This window comes from Falco peregrinus, chromosome 10 (genome assembly GCF_023634155.1).
Source record: "Falco peregrinus isolate bFalPer1 chromosome 10, bFalPer1.pri, whole genome shotgun sequence".
Lineage (NCBI taxonomy): Eukaryota > Metazoa > Chordata > Aves > Falconiformes > Falconidae > Falco > Falco peregrinus.
In genome coordinates this window covers 14,957,971-14,973,145 of record NC_073730.1, presented here as the reverse complement: position 1 = coordinate 14,973,145, position 15,175 = coordinate 14,957,971, and the positions used below count along the sequence as shown (strand labels likewise).

General features: G+C 36.7%; 1 protein-coding gene across 1 annotated transcript in view; it reads right to left on the bottom strand.

Moving 5' to 3' along the window:
• The window catches only part of DPYD (dihydropyrimidine dehydrogenase), a 367,955-nt gene that overhangs the window by 270,779 nt on the left and 82,001 nt on the right, over nucleotides 1-15,175 (bottom strand). Inside the window, exon 4 of the mRNA XM_055815469.1 lies at nucleotides 30-117. Coding sequence (XP_055671444.1) covers nucleotides 30-117 — 88 coding nt within the window. The remainder of the gene's footprint in view (nucleotides 1-29; nucleotides 118-15,175) is intronic.

The window sequence follows — 15,175 nt, the reverse complement described above, 5'->3', positions numbered from 1 at the left end:
TCCATGTACTACTGCAAGCCTGATTTTACCTTGTTTGCAATACTCGTGATGAATGACTTGATGTCCAGATTAGTTGGGCAACTCTTCTGACAGGGGGCGTCCACACACTTTAAACATCTGCAGGAATAAAAGAAAATGCGTCAAGGAGACATGGAATACAAATGCTGGCAATAGCATAAGAGTTTCAAGTTAGCATGGTAGAAGACAAGCCACAGAGGAATAATACAGAGTGTTTTCATAAAATGTCTATTTAAAACCTCAAAGCACTGCATGATCATTATTGACTTGCATTCAACACTGATGCATTACATTCTGTCAACTCCACTTCAGAAAGGAAGGCAGTAGGGTGCAGTTATAAACATATAGACTACACATCTAAGTATTAGGAAACAGTGTCTAATTACACAAAAGTAATTTTTTCCCTGGAATCCAAGATAGTTAAGCTTCTTATAATTTCATTTTTCTATTTGAAAAACATCTGCACTGTGAATCTGAATTTATTTTAAGAGTTCTGGAAGTGTCACTGTGGATTAAATTCTGAATGTTGGAAAATCAGACATACTTACTTTGTATTGCACGTGCCAAAGAGGAAGAATGTTGATAAATTTTCAAGGCACCTTTCCTATGATATTTCTGTGACCTCTGAAAACAATTCAGTAGTCTTATGCATACTCCCAACTGAAATCCCTAAGACCCTCTTCTCTTGTGATCCCTAATGACAAATCTAACTATATATTAAATACTAAGTAGCAAAGATTTATTGTCTGTTCCTGCATAGGCATCAATGAGGATGTACCAGTCTGCTTACTGGCTCAAGTCCCATCTAAGGATTCAGCCCTCAGGGCAGTCTACACAATTCGCAGTAAGCAAACCTAACAAAAAACGGTAAGTCAGCTGAAGAAGTTAAACTGTTCTCTATTAAACACAAAGGTATTTGCACACACTTTTGGTTTTACATATCATAGGTCAAATGCAACACCACTAATTATGTCAGAATTCATGAAGTTATTCCAGAGGCCCTTTCAATATTGATTTATTAACATATAGAATTTAACAATCTATGGAAAATGAAATAAAATCTGTTTTTTATGTAATATATGAGCACAACTACTTATGTAAGTTCCATGAGTCCACCTTAATTATTGTTCCTTAGTGACAGTAACCAGTGGAACTGAACATTTTCAAACACAGAAAAGCTGCATGGACTACATGCACAAGGAAATGAAGAGCAAGCAACATTAAAAGGAATGAAATGCCTGAAATACCTACAGTGAAAAACTGGCCTGACTTTGTCCATCACAAGCATTGCTTTTACTTTTTTGTTGTTTTTTTCAATTAAGGGTGGAATAAGAGAGAAGGCAAAGCCAGTTAAGTAAAAGATTAATTAGTCTTTCATTCTTCCTATTCATTATCATCTAGCTGGGTATTACAAACACCACAGCGCCAGCAAAATGTGAGGGTACATGTGGCAGTGGCTGTTAGGATTTTCTGATAGAACTAGTCATGGGGAAAAGGTCCCAGAGGAAGTATTTAGAGAAAAACAGGTCTCACAGGCTGCAAAAGCTGGGAAGTCTGATAAAGCCAAATCTAGTTCAACACCATAGTGGGTTACTAGTTCAGCTAGTCAGGTTGTCAGAGGGCTCTGGCAGAAGAGCACCAGCAGGTTTACCTGTGGCAGTTAAATTACTGCTGCCCAGCACGACCCACTGACAGGCATGTGTTATAAATACCTTAACAAGCAAAGGCAGGCTAGTGGGGATCTCAAAAGGTTGACATGGCCAGATCACTGAGTCAAGAGGGTGCTCTTAGCATTTTAAGTAGACTGAAAGACAGCAAAGTTTTAGTACTAGAAGCCAGAAAAAAAAAGGAGATAGACTAGACAAAAATACACCACTACGAGGGCTCAGATGATCATTTTGCCTGTGTAGGCAGTAAAGAAATAATAGAAGTGGAAAATCACACATTTAAAAAAGGCAACAATTCCATTATGACTTCTTGCTCTTCACTTCCCTGAATGTGGCTTCCTTTAAAATACGAGTCCTGTATCCAAGACCAAAAGAATTGCACTTAACATAAAATACATTTCTGTGGATTATATATAGAACAATCTCATGTCAAAACTGACCAGAATGGCACCTAGCAGGATAAGCAGTGTACAGATTACCCACTGTGGCTAGCAAGCATATTTACCAAATTATTTCTCTTTTGATTTTTGAGCCAGTTTGAAAATAACAGCTGTTGAAAATGTCAGCTATGGGGGGGTTGGTGGGTAACGCAAACTTGAATGTGAGCTTTGGGCAGGTGGGGAGGGTGCCATGAATATGCCAGTCCAGAATTTCTCTTATAATAATGCCATCTTTCGATTCTCTGAGCACTCTGCAGACTGAAGTGCACCAGGCTGCCATTAATCCCACTTATCACCCTGACAGCTCAGTAATTACACTCCCACTATAGCCAGGTACTGTAAGGTACTATAGTCCTAATAAAACATCAAGCACTGTGCAGAATGCGTGCTCATGAGGTGTTTTATTAAACTTGGGGGGTTGATCATCAAGTGACAATAGTGTTGACCTATTTTTCTATCTGACAATAAATTATCCTTTGACCATACCATAATAGATATTACAGAGTGCATTTACTGTACCAAGAAGCAAAGGTAGTGCATTCCGGCAAACCAGGCAAAAAGCATAAATAAAAACAGTAGAATCACCCACCAGAGAGTTATTACATAAATTGCTGCAAGTGATTGATCCTTTCAAAAACCACAGCTAAAATACCGTGCTTAAGAGAAGACCAAAAGTTACCATGAGCTGCAACATGCATGTCCCCATATGAAAAAACATTAACATTAACAATTACATTTCTTTCCCTTTTCTGTAACTGTCCTCCCACCCTATGAAATCCCACCTTTCATTTTACAAGGTTATTCCATAACTATGGTTTTAGCTCAAAGTAATGTACACAACAAACCAGAAATTTACATTAAATTTCTCTAATTCACCTGCTAATTCCTACCAAATTTAAATGAAGAGCTACATGTTCAATGATTTAAAAAAAAATAATAGTAAAAAAACCACTCAACCCAAGAAAATGAAAGCGCCATGTTTTTAAGTGGTCGTACCATTCTGGACTGCATAAAAATACAGAACATTAGACAAAGCCAGACCTATACTAATCTGAGTATGTATCTCAGCATCTCTTAGTAAAAATATAGGAAAAATCCTTCCAACTATCAGGAAACACCCTATCATCAATTTTTTCCCTATTTCATGGAACAGTATCTCCTTCAGAAACATATAAGCTATGCTGAGTCTTAAAAGATACCATATTCACTTCATATGCATCTTGAATTCTATATAAAAGGCAACACCACAGTCTTTGCACCACTAAACCCCAACTTGAGGAACTCAAGGAAAAGGAATGATATTTTCCATTTTGGAAGCACTTAGCTGTTGGTTCAACTCAGCCTCACTGTGAAATGGTAAATTAAGTTAGATATAAAACCCCTACAAATGCTAAGCAAGTATAGCATATTTATATAAATATTTATGCAAATATTATCATTTGGCATAGCTTTATAGACATGCCTATGACTATATAATGACAGAAATCCATGTTTCCCACACATATAAGCTCAAAATTTACATCTCTTGCCGAATAGTGTTAAATTATACATATGCATCCCCAGTGAACTTAAAATCTTTGACTTCTTATTTTCAAATGTTGCAGCACTAAAGTTATTTATTGTTTAAGGTGCTTGTATTGAGTGTGCTTGTAAATCTCTTTCAGGAACAAAACAAAACATGCAAAGGATACTTAATGCAGTAGCCCAACACTACCAACTATCAGGTTTGTACCTATCAATTTTGACAGTGCAAAATAAGCACCTAAAACCATGCGTGTACACACACAAACTCATGCAATTGACCTCTAATACTATGGGTACTAATAAAAAAAAAAAGGCAAAAAACCACAAAACCACAGCAGTAGATTACAAACATCTTAAGACAATAAAAGGAAAAGGCACTTCAAAAGCAGTAATTTTTTTAAATATAATAAAACAGAAAAATGGACTAGACAGAAGTTGCAAATTTCTGAAACACATACTACCCATTGGGAAAAAAGATGCTAGAAACCATGAGGTATGTCTACGCATAAGAAGGAATAGAAAGCAAATGAGGAAAAGAAAGGACAAAAAAGTAACGACTTCTGCATCAAAATCTTTTCCTTTAGGAAAAAATGGTATCAGAAACCAGTTCTCTACTCTTGTGTACAGAAGAAAAAAAGGAAGGAATAGCCAAGAATAATTTTCAATTAATAGTTTTCACTGTTTAATTGTTGAAATATTACCCAGTATTTTATTTTAAAGCTAAAATATCTGACCAACAGTCTCATTTCTAGGTCTAGACCAGCTGTTAACACATTTTTGCTTCTAAACAAAGAAGGGCAATTTAGTTATATCATTACCTAAAATTACAGTGAATGATTGTCTATCTAACTGGCAATAACATTATCTGAAGTGCAATCACATGTATGCTGAAAGGCTGGGGGTGAAACAGGTAATTTGGAGTAATGTTCCACAACAGATCATTGCTGATAACCTATCAAATTTTCATATATCACAAAACAGGGCAAATAACCTTTATCATGGTTACTGTTGGCAGAGGTTTAGAAGCAGATTAAATCCTAATCCATTTATTTGGGTTTCTGCAGGATATAAACAGTCATTTTGAAAAAAAGTCTTCCAGCTCTACTATTTGTAGAAATTTCTAAAACTTTATCCACTACTCAGAGAAATAGCCCAGATACCCATGTAACAGTTTTACACAGGTCTCATAATGATGTTCTGTATACACTTCCGGAAGCTTTGGTCAATTAATTTTAAAAGAATGGTAGAGCTGATTACACCCAACAAACTAGAGGCCAGTTTGCACATGAGACCTAATTCTGATGTCAAGGCCTTTCTTTGATTCCAAGTCTCTTGCACCACTCTCTAAAGCCTGAGCTGGGGATGGTCAGCAGTGGAATAAGCAAGCCACATGTAGGGAAGAAATAAACCTGTAATTTCCAGATAAATCTGTAATACCCAAGCTAAATGTCCATTGCCTTTGATGACAGAAATGAAGAGCATCTCATAAGTTTTTCTCTTAAGGTTCAATCCTTTAATGACTTATGACTAATATTGCAAAATTTAAGCTTTCTTCTCCCATTTGATATTGCTGTATGTAGCATCATCAAGGAATTTGGACATATATAGACTCATTTAAATGAAATGTCAGGATAAAGATCCTCTACTGCAACGGTAAGTACCTACTGCTGGCAGATGTTAAAAACAACCTGATGCTATTATTTTCTTTATTAAAAAAAACCAAACAAAACAAAACCCCCAAATCTGACAATCAAACAAAAAAAATCCTGCACCCTTTTGTCTTCATATTCATTACATTTCACAATGAATAGAAGAGGAGAAAAAGATTATAAAGAGATTTTGTTGCCAAGTTTAAATACCAAAAGACAGTAACAGTTGATACAGGGGTTTGATGAGTACAAAAGAAAAATGATACTTTGAGGAATATTTATTTTCATTCAAAGTCAGGAAGCAGAAAAAGGTACTCTCACATGCAAGGCTGAGAACTCTGTTGTGTACGTGCAATGTAACAATGAAGACAAAATAATCTTAAATTAGAATCAACTATGAACACATAATTTTGAACCATAGAAGAAACAGATTTAATTCCCAAGAAATGCCTCTGAACATAAAGGGCATCAGAAACTGCGTAAGAGGCAGCAAACACAGACTATACAAGCAAGCAAGTACCACGGTCTTGGATATGTAATACTGAAAAAAGAAATGCCTAGCCTGTTCGCAATGTGCAGGAACCATAAGAAACAAAACATTATGACATAAATTGGCAATACTAGTTCATATCTGAAGAAAGAAGGAAAAACTCGCACATCACCACTGTTGCCTCTTCAGTCTCCTGTGAGCCTTTGCAGACCCATAGAAAATGGGACAACTTCTCTCTCAGTAAATTAAGATGACCAGAGGAATAACATTTTAAATAGACGCCCTAGAGGACTAGAGACAGATACGACATTGCTGCTAGCAGCTACAGGAAGTGTAAGGGAGGTGCTTTTTATTGAAAGAAAGAAATGCTCAGAGTTGAAAGTTAGTCTGCAGATACAAAAACCTCCTACCCTAGCGCAGAATAATGGCACTTACAGACAGGGTTATTTTCCCACACTTAAGAGGTAGTGAATCATATGGACATAGACTCCAAATCATTCCGTTCATCAATGGCTCATCTTTCTCTTTTCTTCTTTGGCTCTCTGTACAACCATAATTCCTCTTTTCTCATCTACTTTGGAATCGCCCTTGAGTGCAGGAACTCTCCCCTTTGCATCTGCTTGGCTGTCTTCCTGTTTTCTGTAGTCTTTTTTCCCCATTCATCTGAAACTTCTCCACTTCTCTGTCCTGCACCTTTTCACAACTTTCCAGCATAACTCCATTTTAATGGAAAGTTTTGATAACATTAAAAAATCATGACCCAATGCCTGCCACTAAGTATTTACGACAGTAGTATAGGAGAGTGCGCACCAGTCACTTTTTAACACATCTTCTGAGTTTTTGCCATCCGCCACCCAGCCCTTCAAAACCTCCATTTCTAGTAGGTTCCTCCACTAAAACTGTCCTTGCCTAGCGACATCTCTTCTTTCTGTCTCAGTCTGTGATCAGACACATACAAATAGTGGCTACCAGATGACAAGTGGATCGGGGGGATTTCCTCTGAAACGCTTGCTGAATGACGGGAACACAGCCAGGCAGAGCTCTGTCCTCAGCTCAGGGGTAATGCTCTGAGCACTGCCCCACGGCGAGAAGCCTGCCCCATGTCAGTTCATGGGAAATTATATGCAGCCTTCTCTTAAATTTCTCCTGTCATTTTACTAGGACACAGAATTTTTCACTTACCATATTGCAATATAACCCCAAATATTGCAATTATAGCCTTTATTGCACTATAGCCTTTCACCCATTTTATATAGCCTGTATATCATTACTTTAATTTACTTCAATTTGTACTGTTACAGAATAAAACTCCTATACAAATTAGAGTTGATTAAAAATAGAAAAAGCAGTGCAGCTTGCAGAATATTGTAGCAAAGCATGCATATCAACACATGCCAAATCAGAAAAGCTGTAGCATCCTTTTACCACATCACAAATCAAAACAATCTTTTTTTATATATAATGCAAATAATTTCAACCATCTTTTGCTTTCTCATAGACTCAATCTGTGAACAAGAAAATCAAATAAACAGTTCACATTTCTATCAGAAGCTATCTTATATGCAGCTCATACCAAATCAATATTATCACTAAGAATATATTTACTTTAAGATCACCAGTACTAGAATCTGTATGGAATACCTTTCAACAGCTCCTTCACTCCCACACAGGCTTCCTGTTCTTTGGAGTTTTACTAGGACCATTTATTTACAGCATCTATAAATCTACGTTTTGTTTTTAATCCATTTGTTATATATTGCTCTACAACATTCAGAATTCTTTGACTTCAAAACCAAAGTTATTATGTAATATCTCACAAAAAAAATATTGCCCATGCTCTCAGACCGTAAAGGCATGAAGTCCAGCAAGCGTTCTTCCTCCTGAGTGGTAGATCTTAAATACATCAACCATGCAAGTATGGGCAAACTCAGGTACCACACAGCTCTCTTAGGTCAAACCCATGTACATGTCTTTACCTGCAGCAATTATTCCACCCGAGCCACTGTAACTTAAGACACAAAATGAAACTCTGATTCTTCATGTGAATGCTATTCTTTTCCATTTCTTGCCTTCATTTCCTGGTGACAACGATTTCTTTCCAGTATCAGCATATTATGATTTGGAAGGGTCTATTAAAAATAAAAATCTCTTTCTGCTCCATCCAGGACCACGGTACATCAAACGCTGCTTCGATTCTCATTTTTTACACTACTGGTGACACTAGGCTTACATCAGGTAATGTAGTCAGAGAGGAAGTCAGACTTTACATACAGATAACACAGAGACAGCAGCCGAGTCTCAGCGAGGTCAACCTGTTTTCCATGAACTAGAATCTGAGGTTGCTCTCAAGCAGCAGTTACCAGTTTGGGTGCTGTCTGCCACAGAAAACTATCATGGGGAAACAGTACCTGATGTGCTCAGGAGACTCCTGGTCTTCTCATCTTTTCAGTTATTGCTTGTCCTTTATATTATGGCACCTCCCTAATGAACTTCAGTTGGTCCCTTTATTGATATTCTGTCCCAGACTAGAGCAGTATTACTGTACCTCTTCAAAAAGGTTGTATTTAAATTGCTACATTTTTGCAATTCCCATGAACGACAAGCTAGATATCAGCTTCAATTAGCTTTAAAAATTCAATACATTGATTTGTCCACTGGCTTTAAAAGCTGACAAGTGGTCTTGGGTTTTGAGTTTGATTTTAAAAAAACAGTAAGCCTCTTAGCTTTCCATATCTCTTTCTAACCTTTTTTGAAAAAATCCTCTGTGGAAGACTCAGCTGTCTTAGCTCATGGCAAACACTTCCAGGTAGGGTTAAGTTTATAACAATCCTGTAAGAGCTCTGTACAGAACTACAGAGTTAGCATAGTGTTATATAATACCCTAAATGTTACCAGATGTGTTTAAACTGAAAAGTCAATAAATGTGGTGCTTGAATTTCTAATCTGAAATATTGTATCAGAATTAAAGTTTAGGTACCACAATTGGCCCCCACATCTTACACCTATTCTGTGGCCTACTTGCTCCCAACAAGTGCTTATTGAAGAAGTTACCATTGCTCTCTGAAAAATTATTTTGTAAACTGCTTCCAGCAGGACTTAGTACATAACTGCCCTTAAAACTGTTGCTTTGTACAATGAAAGAGGTATTTGGGAATCTGGGTCTTCAAATTTAGTTATTTAAAATCCACATAAGAGGAAAAAAACTTGAACTTAGCAGTGTACAAAACTACGGGATACATTTACAGAAGCAAAAACTACTTACCTTGAGTTTAATTTTCAGCCTTACCTTTATACACAGACCATTGGCCAAACCCATAAATGCTTAGGGAAAAGCAGGTGCTGCAACTATTAAAGCCTGTACTAATGAATCTGAGGGCCACTTTTACTTGTACATAGGAAATCCATTCCATAATCTGGATAGCTATCCATTTTTCATACTTCATTCTTACAAAAAGAAAAAGAAAAAAACCCAACCAAAATCAACCAACAAACCAACCTACATTTTCTGAGGTACTGGGTAGATTATTTCTTCTCATTCACTTCAGAACTGAAAAAGAACTCTTTTTAATTTCAAATACAAAATTTCTAAGTATTATGGTTTTATAGCAATATTCATTCTGAGCATTGTCTCCTTTTTTTGTTTCATATTAAACATTATGAAATTTTGCTTTCAGAAGTATTAATCAATATTCAAAATTCATTAAACTACCCCAGAAAAACTAAGTAAAGCTTTTATTACTGTCAACAACATTTTTACTTAAACATTAAAGGTTTTTTAGAATTACCAAAAAAAGTAATCAAAACTCAATTTGCAACCTCCCTGGAAACACTGATTACATTTCACATTACATATTAATTAACATTTTTGCAACACCATAGGAACACAATATAGTTTGTTGCTTATTAAAGCCAAACTTGATGGTATCCCATATTATTCCAGTAGTGCAAAAGACACACAAGAAACACACTCATCGATAAGACTTTGATCCTACCTATTTAGAACTCCGTCTGTGCTCTTTCAAGCCCTTGAAAGCAGCATTTTATCTGCCAAACCAACCACTTGTGGCTCAGCCACACCTAGCCTTATGGAGTTTTTTAAATGGGTGCATTTATGTTCACCACAATAGTGATCCCTTTCACACAGGAGACAGCTGTTACATGATGTTCAATATCCTTTTAATCCTCTACAGACCTTAGACAGAAGGGTTGACAGAACTGACAGTTTTTATTATAGCTTGCCCTGTACACAATAATCTTCCTTCACCTGGACTATTCTCCCAGAAGTGTTACAGACTTTTTGACTTATATCAAGGATCATTTCTAGTCTTTTTAGGAGAGAAGAAATTATTTTTATGTGGCATGCTTCTCATGCTGTATAAATTACCTTTTCAAAATATGAAACACCTGTTGTCTGTTTATCTTAATGTCAATGAAACTCCTTCGGGTTTCACTTCAGGAAAAATACACTTTACAAAGTTCAGTCACAGACATTTTTTCTCCCAATATACCTTCATCATCTATGCACATCTTACAAATGGCACTCAGTACAATACATCATCAACAACAGGAGCACACATCTACCATTTTATTTGTATTGAAAACATCTAATACATTTAATAATAACATCTATAAACCATCTATTATAAAGTATAATGTAACTAAGATGCACGACACATCCTCAGCTAAAAACTACAAACCTGGAAGAAACCTGTTTCCTCAGTACAGCACCACACAGACTCTAATAATCACACCAACAGTGCTAATGCTCATCTGTCTTGCAATTTAGGCATGCCAGCAATTCCATCACAATTAATGCAAGAGTGATTTAAACAAGAACCTTTGTGGAGAAGTAGTCTTGGGAAAGACAGTAACAGCAGAATAAGCTAATGCTTCCCTTATTTTTAGGACATGAGTGCCAAAGAATTATCTGGTGCTCTTTATACCATCATCCTGCCATTTGCCCAGAGGACTGATCTGATGTTGATCTAGAATCCAGCTACTTGCAAGGCAGGCTCCCCTGCCCTCTACACACAATGCATTCCCACCATTTCCAAGCCCATGATGCTAATGCAAGGGGAAAGGAGGAAAAAGGGTAAAAGACCAAGGAGGTTTGCGCAGGCTTTGCTGCTGGTGTCACCTGAACGTCTGACCCTACACTGAGTGTACTCTAGAAGCAGACAACAGCACAAATTACCTCATTGCACCCTTTTCAAAATAAAATATTCAAAAGTTTGTTTCCCTTGTTTTCAGACTTGTAGGAAAAAAAAAAAAACACGCACACACAAAACATTTTTGGCTGCTACTACAATAAGGAACTCCAGAGAAAACTAAGAGGTCAGTCACATTTCCACTGTGAACCCAAATAAAGATGCTTATTCACATGCAGGAGATACATTATTGAGCCCAGTCAACCATCTTTTTCGAAATTTTAAAACTCATAGCCAGAGTATCCTTACTAAAGCTCAGCCCTGCCAGATCCCACTTCCCCCAGTTCATTATCAGACTGCTTAACTGTGTTTTATTTTAGTATATGTAGTCCCCAGTGGGACTCGGTTAGACCTTTCCTTTGCTTATAATGAAAGCCCTTAAGCAATTTGTTAAACCAACTTAATCCAGGTCTTCCAAGTGAGTTCTCATCCCCAGACCAGTAGGAACAGCTCCAGTGTCCTCATGCTTCCTCCCCTTAAAACTGATACAGCTACATACTTGAGAACCATGTGCCACTCCTCATCACTTTTTCTTAAGAGGATCTACTGGTTTGGAAACTGCAAGAATTCAGCAGCGAATTCTAAGACTTAATATTTTCTCTAGGAACTGCATGTGTATAATGACTATCTTCCATCTTTTGCAAATATGGAGGCTTGTCTAAGACTCCTTAATAAGTGACATTGTCACTTCTTAACATGTTCAGCCATCAAAACCCAGACAAAAGGAAAAAAGCTTGCTATTTTAGTTCTAATTTTCTAAACTGCATATAACTTATACATATTTTTTTAGCCACAGGAAAATCATATATCCCTGTTCATAATATAAAAGCATCCTAAAAAAAAAAAAAAAACCCACAACACAAACATGTGGCATTTCATTGCATGCTTTGCTGTTTAAGGGAATTATTTCACTTTGCTTTTCTACCTTAAATGTATTCAAGTAGTAAAGATTCAAAAACAGTATCCCCTCAGCAAATGAAAAGAACTTCATGACACAGTAACAGAAATCATATAGGCAAACTACAGGGGTCAGCACAGAGCAAAGAGAAACCCTCTATAAATTACATTAAAAATCAATGTTGCATTCTTAGTATATTGAGTTTAAAGATACAAGTACATTTCAACAGTAGATGGTTGAAAATTCAGTCTTATTTGTTTACTGGATGTAAACACACAATTCATTAAGACTGAACAACTGGTATGTATGTGCTATATCTAGATCTTGCTATAATCACCTTCACTGTGAAGAATTTTACAACATTCACAATATGATGATGTAAATAAATGATGCAGCCAAAAGTCACCCTCCAGATACTCAATATTTACATGAAACCAATACATAATTTGCATTCAACTTTTTTTTTTTTTTTTAACCCAGAGCTTACGGAGACAGTAGTGGTAATACGCAGGCACGCTTTCTATCGATGTGAGTCATCACCAAATAAATTTAGAACCTGATCCTCTTGACAGCAAGGCTGGTTCCCAAAAGCACCACACTGCACTCTTCTACCTTACCACAGTTTCATTCATCCAGAGTAGAAAAACTTCTACATGCACACTACTTAATTGGGGATATAAGATAGCTGTTCAACCTTTTAAGTCTCACCAGCCAGGACTACTGTAAAGTTACATGGACAGAAGGCTGGACTAGATGACCTAATAGGTTTACACTATCTTTGCAATTTCTCCTAGTATGTTGAATAATGGCCTTTAAAAATGGCAAATATTTATGTCTGCTTATCTATCTGCAGTTGAGGTTTTCTATAGAGATAAGGAAACCTTAAAGAATTTAAGACTTCATATATCTCTCAAGTTATTTAGGATTACAAGAATGACACAAGTATTCATTTTCGTTATAAATTAAAACCCTGTATTTAGCACCTTACCACTCACTTCAAAATTAGGGTAAATAAAAGGACTCTAGTTAAGATAACAGTATGCTAAAGGATCTGAATTATGTGAGTATTATATACAAGGATTTTCAAATACAACCACCTGAACACATTTTTAAAAGGGGTTGATTTCTACATACTATAGCATGGCCTTTTAGGCGGATGTATACTGGCAAATAAAACATCATCTACTAGGTACCATAGAAAAGGTACCAGCCTGCTAATGTCAAGAAGGCTTCAGTGGCAACTAGACCACAATCAGTTCATCAGTGTTTGCAAAAAATAGGACAAACATTTGTTGCTAAAAGGAGGGCACAAACAATCCTACATTTTAGGTTTTACCCTTACAACCTAAGTAGAAAGAATTTTCACATCCTTTTAAGAAGATTATATAAAAGACAAAGTATTTGTCACATTTCCTCCCATACTGAAGCTAATGGCATAAAAATGAATACATTTTCTGGGATGGCTCAGCAGTTAAGTGCTGTCTGGAAAATATTTTTAAAAATGTTTTTTTCAGAGAAACATAGCTTAGAGAAAATTTAGGATGAGTAAGAAAATCATTAATCTGTTGATTCACCACGGTTTGATAAATCGTTTCTTTAATACATGCCTTTGTACACGCTCAAATTGTTAGACCTACACTAAATATAGCAATCCCGGGACTGTAAATGTAGTGCAACTGAAAAAGCATACTTTTCCCATTTCCCAAAGGCACTGCATTTTCAAAAACCTGATGGAAGGATTTAAACATTCTCTTTTGGTAGATAGTTTCTCTTGCTACAAATGAGCAGATGTCTGCCTTTTGGCAATTTTTTTCACAGTTATTTGAAAACAATTACAAAAAAATGTTACAATTTATATACAAAAAAGTACTCCACAAAGATCCAAATACTGCCATTCCTCAGACAAGTCACACAGAGACATTTCAGAAAGCCCAGGAATCAGTACAAAGCGCTTTGTCTCTTCCACCCTCCATTAGTACCTCCTCTCTCTACACAAAGCCACACACAGTACATTCCAGCAACTTCCCTGTCATTCTAATATCCAAGGCTTAGATGCTGAGATTTTAGTGTTGCTCTTTTCTAACCTAGAAGCATTAGGGTTTTATGAATACATCTGATAACTTCCAGCAGCTTCATGCCTCAGGATTTAAAGGATACTACGACACAGCCTATCAACACAATCACAAGTATAGCTTCCTTGCCAGTGTCCCTTAACAGTGAGGGCTACTAATTGTTTTCCTTACTCTTTATGAATGCCAAGAGGATACCTGCAAATTCAGACAGGTCTTGTTAAAGCTCTTTGCAGTAAGAATACTGAAACTCTCTACCCATGCTCTTTTTACCATGTACAAGCACCACTCTCCCTGTCCTGAGCACTACTGTTGCAAAAAGACATCAATACTCCCTTGGATCTCAGCTCTCATCATGAATGAGGCCAACAGGAGAACGTCCTTGACAGTGACCACTGTCAGTCTGCTCCATCCCTGCATCCCTGGCATCCCAGGAAGCCAACAGGCAAGCCTAGCTATTGATCCCCCTCTCCCTGGCTGGAATCTGATCACAACAGAATATATTCCAATTTGGGGTTACTGTAGGCTGGTAAGAGTTTTGATAGTGGATGATGGCGATGTTTTATCAGATTCTTTTCTCAGTTAGGACTTGCCTGGTTAGAAATTTTAAAAGCTGTTAGCTTGCCTGCATGAAAGCATCTTGATAATGGCTTCCAAATTTTAAGCAGCAGAAGGAAAGATACTTTTATGTTAGAATCCTACTCCAGCCCCATTTCAGGTATACTCAAGGGCTGTATTTTCTATGAGGGGTTGGATTGTGTTAAATATTGTTCAATCAAGAAAGGTACCTAAAGATACTAGAAACTACATAGGTTTCATCTTAAGTCTATGGGTTCTGACTAAAGTTATGCGGTTCAACAGAGAACACCAATATAAATTCAAGCCAACACTTAACCTGTGCATTAGTTGTGCTGCTGATACATGTACATTACATAACACGAAGCAGTGGAACGGAAGACAACAAATGCAAGTAAAGGGCGTTCAGTCACTTGTAATTCAGTCAATACAATTTGTTTTCCCTTTGCAAGCCTAGAATAGCAGAAGCAGAGAGTTATCCACTCTTTAATTTACATTTCAGTACAGGCTTGAAATGTACAAGTCACATTATGACTAGAAATACATTCTTGGAAATAGTTTCTACTCATTATTTTCTACACTTCAAAGCAGTTTTTTGTATAATCAGAAGATGTGATATTTTGCCAGTCAGGAGAGG